At 43.5% G+C, this 20,424-nt stretch overlaps 1 protein-coding gene across 6 annotated transcripts in view; it reads left to right on the top strand.

Annotated features, from left to right (window-relative positions):
• Positions 1-20,424, top strand: part of tanc2b (tetratricopeptide repeat, ankyrin repeat and coiled-coil containing 2b) — a 127,969-nt gene that overhangs the window by 19,492 nt on the left and 88,053 nt on the right. For all 6 annotated transcript variants that reach the window (XM_079182741.1, XM_079182739.1, XM_079182737.1 and 3 more), the window contains one exon: positions 15,040-15,144. In XM_079182741.1, coding sequence (XP_079038867.1) covers positions 15,078-15,144 — 67 coding nt within the window. In that variant the 5' untranslated portion in view covers positions 15,040-15,077. The remainder of the gene's footprint in view (positions 1-15,039; positions 15,145-20,424) is intronic.

Here is a 20,424-nt window from a genome sequence, read left to right as displayed (position 1 = left end):
TTGACTAATTGATTAATCGACGAATCATTTCAGCTCTAGTCCGGTTCACAAGGGGAAGATTGACGTTTCAGTTCAGTTAATCACAGGTCATTAAAGGGGAATTTCTTAAAAGTTTTGTTATCTAAGATCGCCTAATAATGATGATGGTGATATAACGATTTGGTTCAGTGGGAGACGATTGATTAGAGTCCAGACTTCTGTGATATTCACCTCAGCGACACACGTGACTTCTGAAACCACCCACATGCACAGCAGACATACATGTGGTCGCCGCTTCCAATTACTGTGTGAAGGAAGTTCCTGGCAGGGATCCATTAAGAGGGCGTTCTCTCCCGGGCAGCCTGCCTCTTTAAAGTTCAGTAATGAAACCAGACCACGAGCCGACGACAGAACTTAACTTATTTTTTCATGTCTTTAGTTGGTTTGGGTAAGATTACATGGTCACTTTCTATTCTGATCTACAGTAGATTCGTTTCAAAGATATGATTTGTGATTTGTGGAAAGGGAAATGTAAAAGAATACCATATTAGTTTGTTTTTAAAGGTGCTTTATTCCATATTCAGAGCATTAACATAGCAGCAAACAACTATACAAAGAAAACATGTAAATGTCAGTGTGCACTGGTGATATGAAACATTCATGATTATGGGTTTAGGTTCCTGCTGATCAGTGAAACCAAAACAGATCAAAGTATCACCTGCAGTATAAACTCCACTGGCTACTGCATGGCCTAAAATCAGCAGCTCATTCTTCAAATATTGTTGTTGTTGTGTATCAGTGGTTTGGGCTGTTTCCTCTTCTCTATTTCCATCCGGTCTCCACAATCCCTCCCCACGGTCTCACTGTTTTTGCACTATTTACACTCAGTGTAGATAGTGAGTGTAAGGCTGACACGTTCCATCTCAAGAGGGCAAGAACCACCTCGCCTTTTTCTTTTGCTGACGCCGGCAAGGCCCGGCTCAGCCTGCTAATGTGGACGGCGTAAGGCCCGACGGAAAGGCGGACTCATCTGTCGGCTCGCGACCTTCATCGAGAGAGGGGAAGGACTGGAGGTGACCCTGCGTGTTTCCATCTATCTCCTGCACACTCGGCTGACGGGTTCTTTTACCGAACACGGCGGAGACCGAAACTCGCCTGTATTTGCCACTTAATCATCCTCCTATCTGATCGACGGGTCCACATGTGTGAGGAGTCTCGTATGCGCGCACGTACAGACACGCGTGCCTCCTTGAAGACGCAATGGCGGCTGCGGTTCTGCAGACATCATCACCCAGGAGAGGGTGCAGTGTTCCTGTATACGCCGCCTCGTTTAAACTGAAATGAATAAGGCCTATAGACAGAATGAAGGTGCCCTTTTCTTGTACGTGTAGCTCATTAATATTCTCAACAGAGGCTCATCAACCCAACACTCTGGATTACTCATAATAATAACATGAGACAAATAATTGCAATGGGACATGAAAACAAAAGTCATTTAATGAAATAACTTATGATAAGTATCTTTCAATTAAAAGGCTTTGCTGCTGAAGAGAAAACGGCATGGATGATTGGCAACATCTGTATGAGAGGCTTCTAATCATTTTCATGCTTTTCCTTTTCCAAATTTCTTAAAAGCCGAGCTCCGTGGTGCTATGCGAGTGTGGGAGTAAACTGCAGCTCCATGTGATTGACACCTGCTGCTACGGCGGCTGGGATCTAACAGACATTTATTGGTGGTCATCAAATCGCCATCTGGGGTCAGCGGCCAGCTAACGCGCTAATTGGGTCTCCGTTTCCCGCGGTCCTGTCTGTGCCTTCAATCAAACGTCAGTCCTGCCTGACAGCAATCTGGTGGTGGGCTGAACTGGAAGAGCAAGTAATTTAAGAGGTTTCCTCCCGACTCCCGCCCACGCTCCCGTCTTTCCTTTTTGTACCGTCCTCTCAGATACAGATTCATAGTCACAAATAGCAACCCTGAAGGAATCGTTGCCCTTGTGAGGCGCATTAATGTGATCTTTTCTTTGTGGTATTGTATCGCTGGCTCTGGAATTAATAGTGAGTCTGGATGTCAAGGTTCCACACGGGACCCTTACGGAGGATTCTACCTAGAACCCAACATAAAGGGTTCTACCTACAACCATCTTTAAATGTTTCCACCCGGACAACCCTTCTTTGGTGTAATGGTTCCACCCTGAACCCTCTCTGGAGGTTCTATCTGGAACCTCTCCACCTTTTAAAGGTGCTAACAAGAATCCACCAAGGGGGTTCTTTCGAGAACCATTTTGTATTCCAACAGAACCTTTTTACATCCCACGGGTTCCATCTCGAACTCCACCGGGGGGGTTTTACTAAGAACCATTTAATAATCTAAGGACCGAGTCTGATGTGGTGCAGCATAAGCCACAAACATGGTTCACCATCCTGTGTTGTGGGCGTTCCCTTGGGCTTACCCATGCTTTCATCAATCCTCTTCTGAAAAGGGTTATTTGTATAAAAGGGTTCTTCTTGGGACTCTTAGTGCTACAAAGATTCCTTGAAAAACCTCTTTTTCAGAAGCAAGTGGTTGTGGGTAGAGCCTGAGCCCTTCAGGAAGAACCTGTTTGGAGGCCTTCTTTCTTAGAGAGAAGGGAAGAACACTCCTTGAACCTGTCAGCATTTCATTTTCACAGTTATATTGAGTCATTTGCAGGCTAAAGGCACACACATCTCCCAGAGAAACGGTCTGTGGATGGGATGAAAAGAGATGTGCTGATTCAAAGTGGACAATGAAGTTCTTCAGCGTGAATGTGGTGGTGTACATGGTAATACAGGACTGAACCAATGCATAATTTATGGGGAAGCAGATTCATCTCCTTTTCTCAGTCAGGTCGCCGCTGCTCCAATGAAACCACGTTTTGTAGTCATGCGCATGTAATTCACATACTTATTTCCCCAGACATGAACAGAACTGAGGCAGTTGTCAACAATCACTTTTGAAAATTGGACCTTTTTTTAAATTTTTTTATTTATGTGGCCCATTTGAGGGTAGAAACTCATTTGCTCAGCACTAAATGTCGTTATTGGTGCCCCTTTGACATACCTAAGCCACTCCGTCTCTTTCTCTATCTTTCTCTCTGGCTGTTTGGATGGTTGGCAGAACCGTATTGATCTGTTCTGTTCTTGTCCTGCGGTTTTGAAACCATACCCGCCCTCTGAATGTCTGATGACTCTCTACCTTTGGGGTATGCTGTGTACATGGACTCCTTGTGGGTTTTCTTGTCGTCACCGGCGCTATCTGTGGATGTCATAAATAGAAAGCAACAAAATTTGACCCTCATCATCATGTGTTTTTCACCCTTACTTGACTGGCAGTTTCTTTTGTCTTACATAACACACAATGGAGAATTTAATACCCAGATACACCAACTCTACCCTTAATTAAAGGGTAACTTCGGTATTTTTCAACCATAATTTCCCATGTTTATGTGTGAGACAACAATTTTCTTAAATGGTTCAGGAAACTCCTCACCGTCAATGTACGTCCACTAATTGTGCTTGTGTTTGCCGCTGACAGGCTCCGATCTGTTATTATAAGTGTCCAACAACATTAGTCACAGCGAAATAAAACCTTTTGCTATACCTTTCGCTTGATCTGGTTTATTAAGCGTCTGCCGTCCACAGCGTTCTCCCTCAATACTGGACCAATATCACAAATTGTTGTTCCCATTAATTACAATGGCAAGAAAAGATGGAAAAATGGGCTACAAGGTTGACAAATACAGAAATTACCCTTAAACCAGACTCTAGTTTCCAAGCCTAGATAATGTACATTTAATTTTAGAAAGGTTAGCTTAGGACTGGAAAATGTTGGCATTGAATTCATTCTTAGGTTTTACAGAATCAAAAATTTCTGTCTGGTGAATCTGTGATCTTTGCCCCGATGTGCTGTAGTGACCAGCAACAGTTACCTCCAATCTTTGCATTCCTCATTATGATGGCTGACCCTACTAACTATACGTTTTACTGCTCCCTTATGTGCATTTGTTTTTGAAACCCACTGCAAACAGCAAGTCACTGATTGGCTCGTCGCATTGCTGCAGTGCAAGCAGCAATGCGAGTTGAAGCTTTGTCTTGTGGTCTGCAATTCATTTCACCTACAAATGCCTGTACGGAGGGTTAAATATTATCCCACACAGCTGCGGTGTCTTTGCTCTTTTAAGTTGGTTTAAGTTAATTTCAGATGAGGACTTTTGTGGATTCACGGAGGAAACCAAACCAGGAGTCTCCCCGTGGCTTTACTTCCACTTAGAAGCCATGCTAAGCCTATCAACCACTCACAATACCCCCAGGCAAGGAAGTCCAACACTCTATCTGGCTCTGCTGCTCCGAGATTCAAAGTCACTACAAGCCCTTAACCGGCCTCTGGCTAAGTGTTGTGTGGTCAAGCATTTTAAGGAAATGAACCAAACTGGGACGCACACATGGACATGAAATGAGAGCAAATGGGAGCTTGTGCTAGTTGGTTATTCAGTGCTTCCCTTGAAGTGGTCAAATCAGCCCGTTTGGATTTCATCTGGGGGCTAAGTTATGTGAGGCAGGCAGAGATGACAGCGCAGAGGGAAGGAGTGGCAGTTACAATTCTGTGTGAAACCAGCTTCGGGGCTGGCGCTGGATCCGTGTGACAGCTGAGCCAGGACGAGATGTGAGGGGATGTTACGAGAAGTTATCACAGACATTTTATGCTTGAGTGTAGAGGGAAGAAAAAATTATTCACACCTCTGTGAGATTTCTTTTTTTTTTTTTCTTACACTGAATCTTGCTGGATGCATTTAAGATTATTTGACTCTAATCAACAAAATGTTCTTTATTTAAATTGAGGGATTGGGTTTTCCAATTTTTATCCCGTATTTGGAGAGTCAAGTTAGGAATAGGCAAAATATAGGTTGTTGATATTTCTATTGAAATTCTCTTTACATGCTGACAGCAATCAAGGAATCAAATGCCCAGACTAAAATATTAAGAATCTGTGGTATCTGTGGCTGTCACAGGACTGTAATAAGACCATCCAATCATTTAACTTGGCCCGAATGTAAAGATTGGACGGGCTGCCAATTCTTTTCTAATTAAAGTAGCGAGCATGTTGGTTGTTTACGTTGATCATGATCATTTTGGGGCCGTGGCTTTGGGAGGCCTGAAGGGACGGGCTGTCAGTGTTGCCGACTCGGTGACTTTCTCTCTAGATTTAGGCAAAGTGCTGCCCGCTGCTTTAATTGGAAAACAATTGGCAGCATTGGGCTGGGTTTTTTGGGTGAATAATTAAAACGTTTGAGCTGAATTTTTAAGGCAAGAAAATAAGACGATAAACAAGGATCCAGCTGAAGGTCCTCATCATGTCAGCTGATATTGTGTTGTAGTTTTGCTTATTATCAAGGAAGATTTCGGCTAATTAGAGGCCGCGGAAGTCCTTGAGCCGCGGGGCAGATCCACGCTTTGCCTTGTTTGTGCTCCAACCTTGATGCTAAATGTTGTTGCCAGCCAATGATCTTCTAATAAACAGTATCAAGAGATACAGAAAATATAGAATCCAGGGCCTCTGCAGTGGTGCCCTTTTCTGTTAATCAAGGGGAGAACACTTTATTTTGATCGGCATTGGAGCTCAATTAAATGTAACTTCATAGAAATTGTCATTTATTTACCCTGTAACCCTGTTGTCTCATGTCGCTATCTATCAAATGTCACCGACAGTAGAAGAGGAGTGAATCCCAGTGAAGTGAAGGAGACCGAGAGACGCTGCAGGCGTTTTTTAATTCTAAGAATATCAGCACCTGCCCGGAGACGCCGGCTGATTTTTAAACACCTTCATCTCAATGCAAATGTGCGCTTCTGCCAATGTTGATTACCCGCGGTTGGCGGCCTTCTGCAGAATGACCTTCCCTGCTCATGTCATGACTCTATTTGCCCCTTTTAAGCTGCCTGTCAAACAGCGAACCGCTCTTCTTCCTGGAGCCCTGGTCTATTTGTTTGAACCGGATCGGGTGGAGCGAGAGGCATACAAATGGCAGCCTCTCGAGAGGATTTATGCTAAACACGAATTTTCCGTGTGTTCCACGGACCCGATGATGGGCATGTCCGTGTCATATGTCAGCAGCGGTAGATGAAAGGCTATTATTTAGATTAGGTTTAGATTCATCGCTTTTTTATTAATACTACTCCTGGCACCTCTGCTCGGACTGTCAATGCAAGATGCTGCAGAAAGCACTTCCAAACGGCCAGCAGGTGTAGCAGTGAGGTCTCTGCATGAAGAGGATGAATCAGTGGAAGGGAAGCAGCAGCAGTCAGTGGGATTAATCGAACTGTCTCATTAAACCATCCTCCTCTCTGGGCAGTATTTAACACAGTGTTTGACCTTTCACATCATCATCATCCAGCTTCATTTGTTGTTAAAATGGTAATCTTTTAAGTGTTCACCTGGGTAATGCTAGAAGAGTCTCAATACTTCAGTCCTCCTCCAGCATCTCCCCTCTCTCTCTACCTGCTCTGTGGCAAAGCTCGGAGAGGTTTTACGCCCAACACGAGCTTCTGCTCATCCGCACAGTGTTGTTGTTGCTGTTGTTCACAGCAGCGACCAAAGAAGAGCGAGGGAGCGTTAAAGCAGAGCATTCACAACACATTAAAATCAGAGCTCGGCTGCCGTTGTCATTTCGGTGCCTGCAAGGAAAAAAAAAATAAAAAATCATTAATCACTGACAAATGCCTACATATGCACCGTCTGCCATTGACGAGATTATGAAGAAGACATGCAACTGAACTTTAACAAAAAGGAAACTGTGGCCACGCAGCTCTGAGAGAATAAATAGCTTTTTGTGCATTTAGATGATTTATTTCCCGCCTTAATCTGGCTGCACCTGCCTTCATGGCTCACAGTATTTCATCCCATTATTTGGTCTTGCCCTTACATTTACTAAAACAAACAGCAGGAAATAAAAGGCAATGAGTTATGCCCGCCTTCATCCGGCTCTCTTTGACTGTGATAAAGGTTGAGTCGCTATTTCAGTCGCTTCCTTTTGAGTGGATTTGAGCGGGAGGGTGAGATGGGTCTAAGCTGGTTTAAACTGGGCATAGATTTGGTCACAATGTGTGCCAGTTGGCCTGTGTAGGAGGACTTCTGTTTCCCCACAGGGAGATGACACAACCAAAGCACATCGTACTTCACTTGGCTACATGTGGGCCGCGTTGGAGAAGAAAGATTTCAAGCACAACTTGAGCAGTATGGACTTTAATGAAGGGCATACCTATGTTTTAAAGTAAGCAGTTCTAGCCAAGCTTACAGCAAAGACATTGAAATATTGTGCCAAATGTCGTCTTTGCTCTTAAAGCGTTTGGACTCTCGAAGCGTGAGGTCACAGATGGCACGCTGACATCGGGTCTAAGTTACAGCTCATGTGTCAATGGAGAGCACACGAGTAACTGCTGTTGGGTTTGGGTGTTCACCGCTATAGAGGCGTAAAGCAGGAGGAGTCCCGTTCATTGACTGCAATACACAATGTCGGGTGGAGAGGATATAGAACAATGCTTTTAACAATACTATTTGAAGTTGCGGTGTCTTACTCATAGCTGATATCAAAATGTCAAATGAAACGAACGTGTTTTTAGTTGAAAAACATTCCCATTCTTGGACAAATGTTTATACTTTGGTGTGTGACGATACTCTACGGTTTGATCTGAACACACCTTATGTTCCTTGTAGATCTAGCGATAGAAAGCCAAGGAGCTTTTTAGACCGCAATCTTGGCCACCCTGGGGATCCAAAAACTGTCTCAGCTGTGACTGATCGTGCCCGTATATACGGTGCACCGTGATACAGACATCACCACCTTTCCCCTGCAAAGCAGTGGGTGCAGAGGCATTCATCTAGATTTATAAATAATCTATCGCGCGGGGCAGGAGTGAAACTTTGTTACCAGCAACCTTAAGTGGTTTCTGCATCGCCCTGTGCAGCGCTCACCTTGCCAGCCGGGCCCTGACACTTCCCCTTATTGATATCAGTGTGATTTATGGAACTCTGCTCCCCTGGCCGTCCTCAAACTGGAGATGGGCGTGTGATTCATCCCCCGTCTGATGCTGCAGGGCGTGAGCACGGAGGCTCTTGATTTAATTTAATTTATTTGCATCCCTTTTTGAGTGAGACTATTTTTTCTGTGCCGTGTTAAGAGATGCGGCAGGATTCAGTTTTTTAATGAGCAGGTCCGTTTTGCCACTATCTCCTCACCTCGCCCCTTTCTCCATGAAAGCAACACAGTGTTCGCTGTTCAAGTGGAGGAAATCAGCAGATTGGGGGATGACTCATCTTCAGTTACGCTGCCATTTCAAGATAAATATTCCCTAACAATGCTTCGTCTGGCTCCGTTCTTATTTGATTAAGGTCTGACATTCATGTTTTCCAGACACGCCGCCGGATTCAACTATAATTGCTCTCAGTAACGTGCGTCCCTCAGGGCAGAGTCCATTTGTCGCTCTCAAAACTGTTGATGCTTCATTGTGCTGAGGGGTTTTTCACTCTTCCGACGACAATATTGAGCTGTATTTCTTCCTGCTTTGACTCATAATGACGGATTCGTATTATACTCAGATTTTACTCACAAATTTCCCTAGTCATTCACTTCCATGAAAGATTAAGTTTTAATAGTGGGCACTACAAAATTGCCCCGTTTTGAAATGGCACAATTTTCCCTTCATCTCAATTTAAAAACCTCCCTCGGCTGTAACATCTGTGTTATAGGTAATCACAGTAAGAGCACTCCCGCGGGAAGCCCTCCTCGCTAATTCTATGATTGTGTCTGTGTGGCTTCCTCTCAGATGTCTTTTAATTTGGAGGCCAGGGGTAACACGAGATAAATCCTATTGGCCGCCCTGCAACACTGGCCTTTGCCATGGCAGGCCCCATTAAAGGATACTTTATTGATTGTAAATAAGCTTCGTAATTAATGGAGGGTCACGTCGGTTCTCCGTCCGGGCTCAGACTAGAGTGCGCGCCTGCTGCCAGCGGGATTTCTCTCTCGTTTAAAAATTTAGATGGGGCTTAGTGATTAAAAGTTTAATTCATTCTACAGGAGGATCACAGCACGAAGAGACCTAAGATAATCCTCTAATATGCTCCACATAATGCCATGACCAAGCAATTCTTATTTAATGACTAAAGCTATTCACGGAGTGGAGAGTGTAAAGCCTTTTATACGCAGGTAACTGTCAGGTTTCAGAAGGCATATTTATATTTTAGACCTATTGTGAAGCTTACTGATAGCTATCTAACATTCACACCCATACTACTGGAGCAATTTGGGGTTAAGCGTCTTGCCCAACTGATACTTACACTTCCAGTCAACTGAAGTCCAAAATGTATAGAGACAGAACTCTGCACAGATGTTTTACATTCCAACTGCAGCTTAGTTTATTCCTTTGTACATGTTCCCCTATTTATTTATTACTCCTGTATAAAGGCAATACAACTCAGCAAATATCCAAAAGTGCAATATATATATTACTCTTATTGGTCACAGATAATACATATTTTTATTCTTTATTACTGTCAGATGAATGTGTATGCACTGTAATTTAGTTGTACTTAAAGCAATGACAATAAAGGATTTCTATTACATTCTATACATGCACACATATACAGAGTAATCAGATTACAACAATAGTTTGTATTTAACTGCACGAAGATGTTCCTATTTGCAGAATTCTTATACACATTTTCTGACAAACGTGAGTCAGTATGTGCATGTTGTCGTCAATCTAGACGACGTAAATGTGCATCACGTGCATCCAGAAGAATGATTTTCATATTTCATCGGAACAAACAAGTGCGCCGCCTCTGGGTTTGACCGGAGCGGATGAAGAGTGTCTCGTCGTGGGTGAATGTGCCTTTAAGTGGTTTTTTAAACACGCCTGGAGGAGCGTCGTGCCCGAGCCCGTGGAAGAGCCTGAGATGGGCTGCATCCGCTTACGCACATTATCCGCGAGAGCACGCTGCTTTCTTGGCTTCCCTTCGCGGAGGCCGGTACACAGGGTCAGAGAGAGTGGGAACGAGAGACGTGTACGCTTACACCCTCTGATGAAACACTGCTCGTATTCGGGGAGCATTCCAGTGCCCGTCTCTCTCTCTGTGCGGCGACCCGTCTGTATGTGTGCGTGTGTGCTCACTTGCCTACTCAGTATCCTGTCCTCTAAGATTTCATACATTGATCGCCTCCTCTAGAAACAGACAGCGATATCTCCCCCCCCCCCCCCCCCCCTTATTTTCTGCTCTGGCAGTCGGTAAACTGCTCTGGCTGAGTCTAGTTAGCTCACCGCTACACCATATGGAAGCAGATTTATCGTGGCTCGGGTTTTTTAAAGTCCTCCCGTATTTCATCCCCAAGTCCTCTCTGCTGCTCTGCGGAGAGCCGACAACGCAGCTACAATATGCACTTACTGAGTCATGACTTTTTGAGATTATGATTTAGTATCATAATCACAGAATGCCTTCTGGCCCGTGCGCTAACCAGACCAGACATAATAAGCTGCTCCCCTCTCATATTTTATGCTGAGGTGAAGTTGCGGTGAGTCGTGTATCAGCCGGGGCCGAGTCTCTGGAGAAGATGCGCGCACGACGAGATCTGACCCGTTGTCACCTTACACCCCCCCGCTGCCGCTGTCTACATCTCGTCATGGGACGGCACATTAGTCCTACCAATGGATTGATTTCAGACAGAGGATAAGGGCTTCGACATGATGCAAACCAGTAAAGGAATCATCTACTTAGTTGGGTGAAGAACAGTGTGCAAATGGCTCCCTATTAATAAGCTTGGATTGTAGGATTTATTGGACTCTTCCAGTCAGCCCACACCACGATTTATCTCAAACTAGCACTGCATGCTTTTTGATGTGACTAATGCTTTTCATCCGTTCCTCCGGTAGGCGTGAGGATCACTTTGTGTCACCGTATCATGAAGCAGCTGTAATGACTGCTGCTGCGATTACGCCCGGCTCTTAACTAGTTCTTTCCCACCAGCTGATCCAGTTGAACTTGGACCGTAACACCTTTTTTATCGCATGTCAGCCTACGTTTACGCTGCAACGGGTGATGCAGAAAAGATTAGAAAATCACGAGGATTCTTGAAAAACAAGATTAGTGCTGCAAACCCCAGGTAGTTAAGTGAGTGTCTCAGTCTCTCATTAAAACAAAAGGCCTAATCTATACGGTGGTTTAACACCTATCGAACATGGACCCATCTAGAGACACGGGGGCAGCTTGGCCGAGAATATATACAGCTTGTCTGAGGAAATTGCCTCCTCTTTAATGGAAAAGAGTATTTCATCAGCAGACCCTTTTGTTAACGAGAGACACGCGGCCAAGATGCTGCTTTGTTCTTTGATTATGAAACATTACATTTTCAACCCTTTGTGGCACATGTAATCAGGCACACATCATTTATTTAAAGAGATGTTTTGAGGGAATATTGGCCTGGAGCATCCGTTAACTCGCTTGCCAAGACAATCGTATCAGATGCTGATAAGACGTTTATAATCGACAGCCCTGTGGGACGCTCTTCTCTTTACCACACCGGAGACGAGCTGCTGCATCATCATCCTCTTAAGGCCCACTGATTCTCATTTTTTATTTAGGGGAACCTGTCACAACGGCTGGGGTGACACAACACCGCTCTGCAAATGAGGTCAAACATATTAGTATTTGCTGTCAGTGATCCCTCTAAATCAGAGGAGTTAAGACGTTGTTTTTATGAGCTGTGGAATTATTAGCCCCTGCGATACAAACTGAAGCGCATGCATCAGAAGATGAAACACTATAAAAATGCCATAACCTCCATTTGAATTGGCCTTGATAGGCGCCGCTATTGACCGCGGAGGGTAATGGTACCTGCTGTCAAATGTGTCCTAAGATGCCGGCCATATTTTCTGCAGAGAGTTGTTTTGTTCTCCCTGATGCAAATTGCAAAAGTGCCCTACAGTTTTTGTTTTGTCGTGTTTTTGTTGTTGTAGCAAACAGGCTGAAATTGCATGTCATTGTGCGACCCATTTGTTGCATAATGACAATAGATTATCAATAATCACATCCGACATGAGGATCCTGTAAAGCTGCATGATCATTTCCACAATGATAATCACGGTTATTGTGATCAATATTGAGATTGCTGCTGTTCATCACAGTTATTCATTGATTTTTGAGACAATACATAATTGCACTTTTACATTTAAATAAATTCCTCTGCTACATTCCTACTTATGTACGAATCTTTGCATCATAATAAGACTTAAATAAAAAGGTTCATCTTCATCTGAGTTCACTGCATTTTTCCACAGACAGGCAAAACAAAGTAATACACAGTATACGTGTCTGCAACGTTCAGGAAAGCTCTTCACCTGCTGCTGCAAGGCGCTAATGCAAAATGACATTTAGTAGGCTGTGTTATGGTTCGAAGAGTAATACAGAGATTAGACTTTACATTATGAGCCTAATAATAATAAAGACAGATGTGGGCTGTCGTGACCCAAAATGAGCGTAACGTCTGTGTCCTAATCGAACACAATGACGATGAGTGAATTCTGCTTCTTGTTTCTTGTGCACACTACACAAAAACAGAATACTTAAGTATCACCACACTGCTTCTTTCAAAACAATAAACTTCAATTTTCACCTGATATATTGTTCTTGACTTCTCTTTCATTCTTTTTTACACTTGAGCTAAACTCTAAATTGGCAACTGCCAGAACGGCAATCTTGTTGAGACTTACTGTGGAGAACTTCACTCTACAAGAGGACAGACTGACGCACAGCCTGAGGAAAGCAAAAGGAACATTGGTCTATATATTACTCTCCCCTTGTTACCTTGAAACACGGCGATTGAAAAATCAAAAAACAGAGAAAAGACTTTTATTATTTATTGGTTTATTTGGATAGGGACAGTGCACATTAATAAAACATTCCTGTAAATGCGCCAGAGTTAACCAAGAGGCTATTTTTCATCTGTAGTCCCAATTAAAGTAAATGGCGGTCAGGTTTGACAACATCAAAACAAACCTCTCACACAACTCCTGCAGCGCAATCCAAGTCTCATTCATCCGGTCATATGATGGCTACTCCACAAACACGTGCACCTTCACCAAAATCTTACTGTTTAAAACACTTTTGCATAAACAGTCATGTAAGTGTAAATTGTGTGGGTTTAAGGAAAATATATTTCAATTCATCAAGAAATTCTTTTGATACTTCGTTTGCCTGAAGAGGCAATCAAGTAAAACAAAGTATTCTTGCACCTACTCCTACATTATCAAGTGTTTTAGGCCTTCTCCTACAGCTACAGTCTGGAGATACCTTACACCTCCTGAAACACTCTCAAAAATACAAAAAGTATGAATTTATGAATAAATCAGCAAAGCCAAAGATGTGTTTGGTATGGCTCAGTTTCATCCCAGCTGACTGTAAACATCATGTGTTGTCTCGTTGTCATTGCCGTCTCCCCAGTGTCCCCGTCGGTGTCTGTAGTCTGGTGATCCCGGAGCCTTTTAGACCCTCTCTGAGGGTCAGGGGGGGATTGTGAAAAACATTAGTTAAGCAGGGTTGAGGGGGGGAGATGGGGGAGGAGGGGCTTTTTGAGAGCTTTTCCATGTCCTCCTCTTTGAGTTTTTTTTTTTTTTTTTTTTAATTGTTTGGGTCCAAAGCTGGCTTCTCAGCTGGAGTTTGTCTGTGGGGCTCTGCTGAGTCACTCCCACCTAATGGGGAACATCTGCTGCCATGCTTTTTACTACTCACAGCAGAGATATGTGTTCCTGGAGGAGGGAGGGAGGGAGAGAGGGATGGGGGAGGAATTATCGGGATAGAACAAGCTGCAGGCAATAAATTAAGACAATGTTATTGTTTAAGGTGTGCTTATCTGACAGCATTGTACCTCCTTCTCTGTTCTGAAACATCGTCCTCCATAATTTTATGATACATGGTTTTGTATTTTCTGTGCCAAACTTCTCTTCTATTTATCAGATATGCACATTTCTTCCTCACTTTATTTGCACAAATGAGTGTTTTTGCAGTCTATGTTTATTTACCACAAACGGAGCCAATGGAGACGTTCGCTATACAGCTTTAGGCGAGTTAGCATGTGTCTCTGTGTGATAACCACGGATGTATAAAGAGAACTGGATACAGCGTTTGAGGCGGGGTCCGGTTCAATCTTGTGAAAGTTGCTCAGAGCCGCTTGAAGCCAAAATTGCTCGACTGCCGAGTATGAAATTACCCGGATCTTTGAATATGGAGCCCCATAGAGCAAGAACACTAGCGTCTCCTTTAGCTCCGCCTCCCAGCCCTCTGTCCTACCTTGTTTCTGGATTTTCTGGATTTGGCGAATAGTGCATTTTACAACTTTAAGGATCTAATTATTTAAATAAGGGATATTATTTTTTTCCAATTCAAGTCTATGGAAAAAAGTATTTTGGGGCCCCATGGCATCACTTGATGGACATTGTAGTTCCACCGTTTGGCCACTATGTACAATTGTCTCTACCTGACTGAAAGACTCTTTTCGTAGTTTTTTTTCAGACCCTCAACTTCTTTCTCACTTTAACTCAATTCACCCGCAGTAATTGCGTGTCTCTTGCCATCCACTCACATCTTTGCATTGACTTTGTAAGTAGTCGTGCCGCCTCTAAAATTCACTTGGCACTCTGAAGACTCTTAAACACGACATTCGGGATGTATAAAACCATTCAGGCGCTCTTATAGCACTCTGAATCTTTTATGGCGGTCTTGACACACTATTTTTGAGCCAATACTTGTAAAACAACACAATACAATTACATTCATAGCTTTTTCGATACCATTCCATATGAAAGCTCTTTTATCAGAATGCATAGAGAAAGCAAGAATTGATTCATGAGATATAAGATGTGGTCGTAAAAACACCGCCTAATTGTATTGTGTTGCTCTGATATCTTGATTAATGCCTTCAACAACTGAATTCTATTGTTAACAGTCATTTCTCAAAGCATTATTCATGTTTATTGTCCTGTCTTTCTTTCTTCCAACAGATTTTTCTGTAGTCTGGTCCAGAGCATCTGCTGCAGTCATGTTTAGGAACAGCTTGAAGATGTTGCTGACGGGAGGGAAGGCCAACCGCAAGAGTCGCAGCAGTGGTGAGTCTCGTCTTCTGATGCCAGCCACAAACAATGCCGCATCATGCTGTCAGCACACAGAAGGTGTTCACTACTTCTGTGGGTGTATTTTAGGAAGCAGGGACACGCAGCTCAGAAGTGGAAATGTATTTTTGGTTCTTAAAGAGTAATCTTGTGACTGCTGAGGACCCCTTTATCTGCCTAAAATAGATCCAAGCCAACTCATCAGTTCTGCTGCTTGAATAGCTTCACCTCCTGTTGTGAGACTCTAACACCGCTTTTCTACTGCCACCTAAAATGTGCCATGTCATGTTGAACTGTGAAGGTTTTTGTTGCATTCGCAGTAGTTGCTTTCCTGGTTGTGTAACCGTGGTCTACAACGTGACCAGCTCATCCAAACTCTCTTCGCATCGTGTTCCGTAGCTTTGTAGCACCTGCTTAATGTAGGTTTCACTGTTTTGTCGCTGGAGGTTTGCTTCGCTACGTGCCTCTTCCCTCCTTCGCCTAACATATAGGATCCCTACTGTTTAACGATCGCCTTTCCTTTGCTGCGCCATCAAAGCTGTAATAAAAGGCACGGTTCTTAATCTCCTCGCAAAGCAAACTCAACAGTTCCTGCAGCTGTTTCACAGTAAAAGCTTCCCAGCAGAGCAACAACTTTTTTGCCGGTTGGTTGAACCTCAAGTTTTCAAGGTCAAGCCATGCATTGTTCTTCTTCTTCTTCTTGTGTTTTAACATAGTCCTATCACGCATAATAGGCTGCAGGTATCTGGCCCTAATGCTCAGGTAACCTGGAGGCGCTGAGTCGCTAAAAAATGTAGAGCATATCAATGATTGAGGGATTGCCTCCACAGGCTCTCAACATGGCGGCCAGCTCGCAGCTAACCATGCTAACAACGCTAATAATTGCATCAATGACAACAGTGCTGACTATACAGCTGCAAACTACCGACAAAATATGTATACAAACGTCAATAGAACTGTGTACTTAATGAATAATAGTAGACCTTATCTTCCTACTGCTTTTCCATCATTCTTCGGTATGATCAAGTGTTACATTGAATTTTATGTGGTATTAAAAAGAGCTTTAATTCAGTGAAAAAACGGCCAAAACAAATGTGAAATAACACAGTGGCCATGTCGTTCTGTCCTTTAAACCGCTTGTTCTTACACGTGCACTACTGTCAATCAAGCCTTATGAAGCCCTCACTTAGAGGACCAGGGCCTTGGATGTGGGAGCTACTCCAAGACAAAAGAAACACTTGGGAGAAGAAAAGAGTGTTCATTTTGTTACATCGCAGTTGCTCTTATCTGAATCTAATACGTTTCGAGTTATTGCCAAGGCGATGGAACAACCACCACTCTCTTAACTGCCTCCCCAAAATAGGGTCTTTATTATGGTAGGAAAACGTGAAGTCTGAGGGCTTTCGTCCAGCCGCCCACTCAATTTGCACAGATGAATTCATTTTGTAAAGCTTGAAATATCCCACAATTTGAAATTCAGAAAAAAAGCGATGAGGCAAAGGCTTCGAGTACGAGATGATTATTTGCTCCTCTTTTCCAAATATCCAGTTTTTGAGTGGTATGTAATTCATTTCCTCGAGACTTCATGAGGCCAGATTTAATTTCAGGACAACAACAAAACCCTCATTTGACAGACTTCCTGGCTGTTATCGATCGTACTCGATTTAAAAAGCTTTTTCGTTCTCATGGAGCAGAGGTAATTTACAAAGCTTTTGTTATCTATCAGCTGCTTGTTGAATAAAACTTGCTGCTCTAAAGCCTTTGAAGCTAATACAGTATTGTAATTGTCAGTGAAATCCTATTTGTTCTCACAGCTTTTTATAAAAATCACAAAAAAAGATGAAATTTTATCCATTTTTTGCACAAAGCTGCACCCAATGTTTTCATTCTATGCGACAATAATCAAAATCAAACTCTGAGGTCCTGGTCTTCATATAGTTCACATAAATTCAGTACACATTACGTCTGTGGATTCATTCACTTACATTGTGATGTCCTTCCCGTCACGGCTGAAGTGAGCTGCCTCCTTCTCTGCCGTCATTATGTTTGTGTGTTTATGTGTGAAGGAGAGGAGGCCGAGCGCGTGACTGGAGTACCCTCCAGTGTTTTCATATCCGTTGCTGTCACTTTGCAGGGAATTCGCTCCTCCCGGCAGACGAGTGCTGATCTTACAATCTGGCTGAAACATCTGTATCCCCGCAGTTTCCTGCGGTTTGTAGAACACAGAGGACGTTCGCGCTCGAATGGACGAAAACACACACACACACACTGCCACTTTAAACCTTTTATTTAAAGACACAATTTACACGTATTAGTTATGCATACACAGATTTTCTCTTAGCCGCTCTGCAAGGACATATGGAGGACTGGTTTAAGCAACCCTGACTTATCAGCTTATGACAGACAGGGAGCGCTAGTAAGCTGCATCCTGCTGCTGCTGCTGTGGGAGGAGCGCTCGGCTCAAAGAGAGGACTGAAAAAAAATCGGTGGATGCGCCGGCTGCAGAAACGGTTCTTTTGGTTCAAGTGTTGAGATTGCGAGATACGCCGAGCGTCCTCTCTGTGTGTGTGTGTTTGATGCAGCTTCAAGTGAGCGTCCGGCTTCAGGAATGCTCGAGATCTGAAGGGGAACACACCCTCTAATCTGCAGACAACAGACGAGCCAGCTGTCCCTTGATCTGCACCGGAGACACTGTGCGTGAGCCCCAAGTTACTAAGCTGGTGAATGGCGTTTTTTTAATTGAATAACACAGATTAGCTGCTCCGATTGCGATGATGCTGCGTAAATCTCTATTGTGACACACTCGGGGAACAGGCTGTTATCTCTCTGGATCGACATTGTGGAGACTGTTTTGTCCTCAGACTGCTATTTATAAAGATATAATACTCTAATATAATAGCACGCCGAGACGCCGCTTCACCGCTTTGTCCTTTTGTGACACATTCTCACACCTGCAGCTTGTTTCATTTGTGTCCGAACCGACGAGCGACGAGCTCCATTGTTGCCTTTTTGCTCCGCTCTCCTTCGTCATCAGACTGACTTTCTTTACAAATACACTAAAAGCATCAAGTCACATGGAGTGACTGCTGATTGGCTGGACCGTTTTTATGGCGACTGTCATCGCCACAGTGAATGAGAATCAAATTTCAGAGAGTCATGTGCATTTGAATGCCACCTTTTTATGTTTTATTTATCTTCCGGAAAAAACATAATAGGCCATTCTGTCCTCAGACACTATCATTAATAGTTGAGTCAGTCTGGATCTCGCTGCCATTCCTCTCACTCCAACCACTTTGCCATCAATCAGACGCCTTTTCAAATTGTGAAGTGAATGTTCACTTGAGAGCCGGCATGAATAATCTAAACACCCTGAGATTCAGGCTGTTTAAAAAATGTCTTGTCATTTATAGCCGCAGCAGTGTTTCTGTGGATGTGTTTTAAGGCTTTCTTTGTGACAGAGAGACCCACTCTTACTGTTGCCAGCGGCAGTTTCATGTAAGTACGCCTGCCTGGAAAGCCAGAAAGTTAATGAGAAGGTCTCAGAAATGACATTTTATAGTTTTCTAGCTCGAAATTGGAGCGGATTTGGAGGCGTTTGTTTGATTTTTGTGGTGTAACGGCTGATAATTCTGACTGCCATGTCCTTCTTGCTCCCATCAGTGGGTCTAGACTCGAAACAATGTCAACAGCCTGACACTGCAATTACAGTTTATGGCGCTGGCTGATTGGAAAATGAGAAATGGGGTTGAAAGGTCGTGGAGTCTGGTCCGGGAGCTGTTGCATGACTAATAAGCTCTGAGAGAGATGGACCTGACTGTGACAGTTGTGCAGACAAGACGTAGCTCGCACACATTCGCACGTTGTGACTAACACGATGTAGCTTCTTTTTTTGTGTGCAAAAAACTCACCTGAAAAGAGACAGACAGCAAGTCATGTGGATTATACTGCGCCTTATGTTGAACTCATGTCCTCCGGTGTTCACAAAGAGGATTATAAACATTGATAATCAACTGGACCTTGTGTGTCATAAATAGTGGCAAACTGACAGAAAAGGGACAAAAAGAGGCATCTTGTGTTGTAGGGATGTTATGATACCAGACATGTTGTCAATACAGATACCATTGAAGGTCCACTATTCCCGATAACCAATTTTATACCACAGTAAGAATCCTGTTTATTTCTAATGCTGATTTATTATTAATCCCTGATGATCCGCCTCAAGTAGAGCTTGAACGCATCATAATGTAACTCAATGCAACCTCTGTTATCGTCAGCTGTTAGCTCCGTTATTTAGCCCAGCAGGACTGTGCTGCCCATCGGCTACTAACCGCTAACGTTACTAGCTTTCCACCTGCCAATTTCGACATTGATTTGTTGGTCATAATGTAGCAATTTAAAGTGCACCAATGCCCTCATTTTCAGGTGGTCTGGGCCTGTTTTTCTTCGTTCAAACGACAGCTTTTTTTTCCCACCGGTCCAATCGAACCAGACAAGACGGGGAAACACACTGGAGTTCGATTTGAATTGGACCAGTGTGAAAACAACCATGGTTTATGTTCAGAACAATCTGTTCTATTTACTTATAGCTATCACAATGCTGTGTTGTGCTATCGACGCACTGAGAGACTTGCGAGGATGGATGGTTCTACAACTCACTTGACCGATCCAGACCGGCTCCTGCGGATTGGAGAAGGAACTCCTGTGAACCTGTTCATGTTCTGTTACGGAGGATAATGATGCTCGCTGTTAAGTAGAAGCATTCACTAAGAAACGGATATACGAACCTCCATACACGTGTTTCCATTTCACATAAAAGGTAAAATGAAATGCCGGTACACACACACCGCTTTAATTTCCCCCACGTTTCCTCCCTTTCAGTCAGACGTGGAACGAGTCTGACAGGCAGCAGGTGCTTGACAGGAATCAAATCGGTCCGCCTTATCACAGCACTCTAATTGATGGCTCGTTTCCCACAGTGGTGGGAAAAATCTAATTAGAGATCATCAGATCAGCAAACATGCTTTTGAGCTCTCAGGCACGAGGAGTGACACGACAGTCAAACCCGACGCAGGGTAATTATCGTCAATGTTGAAAACTGCAGATAAGCCCGCCTCCACCGGGTAAAGTGTTACTTTAAGATGACTTGAGATGAGACTCTGTACAAGTTGATTTAAAGCATATTGGCCAATATTAAGCTTGTATTACCTCTGCCGAGGATGCTTTCTGCTTGGTTTGTTAGTCTGTCTGTTTGTCAGCAGGATTACCACTGACGCAATT

The sequence above is a fragment of the Pholis gunnellus genome (genome assembly GCF_910591455.1).
Source record: "Pholis gunnellus genome assembly, chromosome: 21".
NCBI lineage: Eukaryota > Metazoa > Chordata > Actinopteri > Perciformes > Pholidae > Pholis > Pholis gunnellus.
This window is presented reverse-complemented; position numbering and strand designations above follow the sequence as displayed.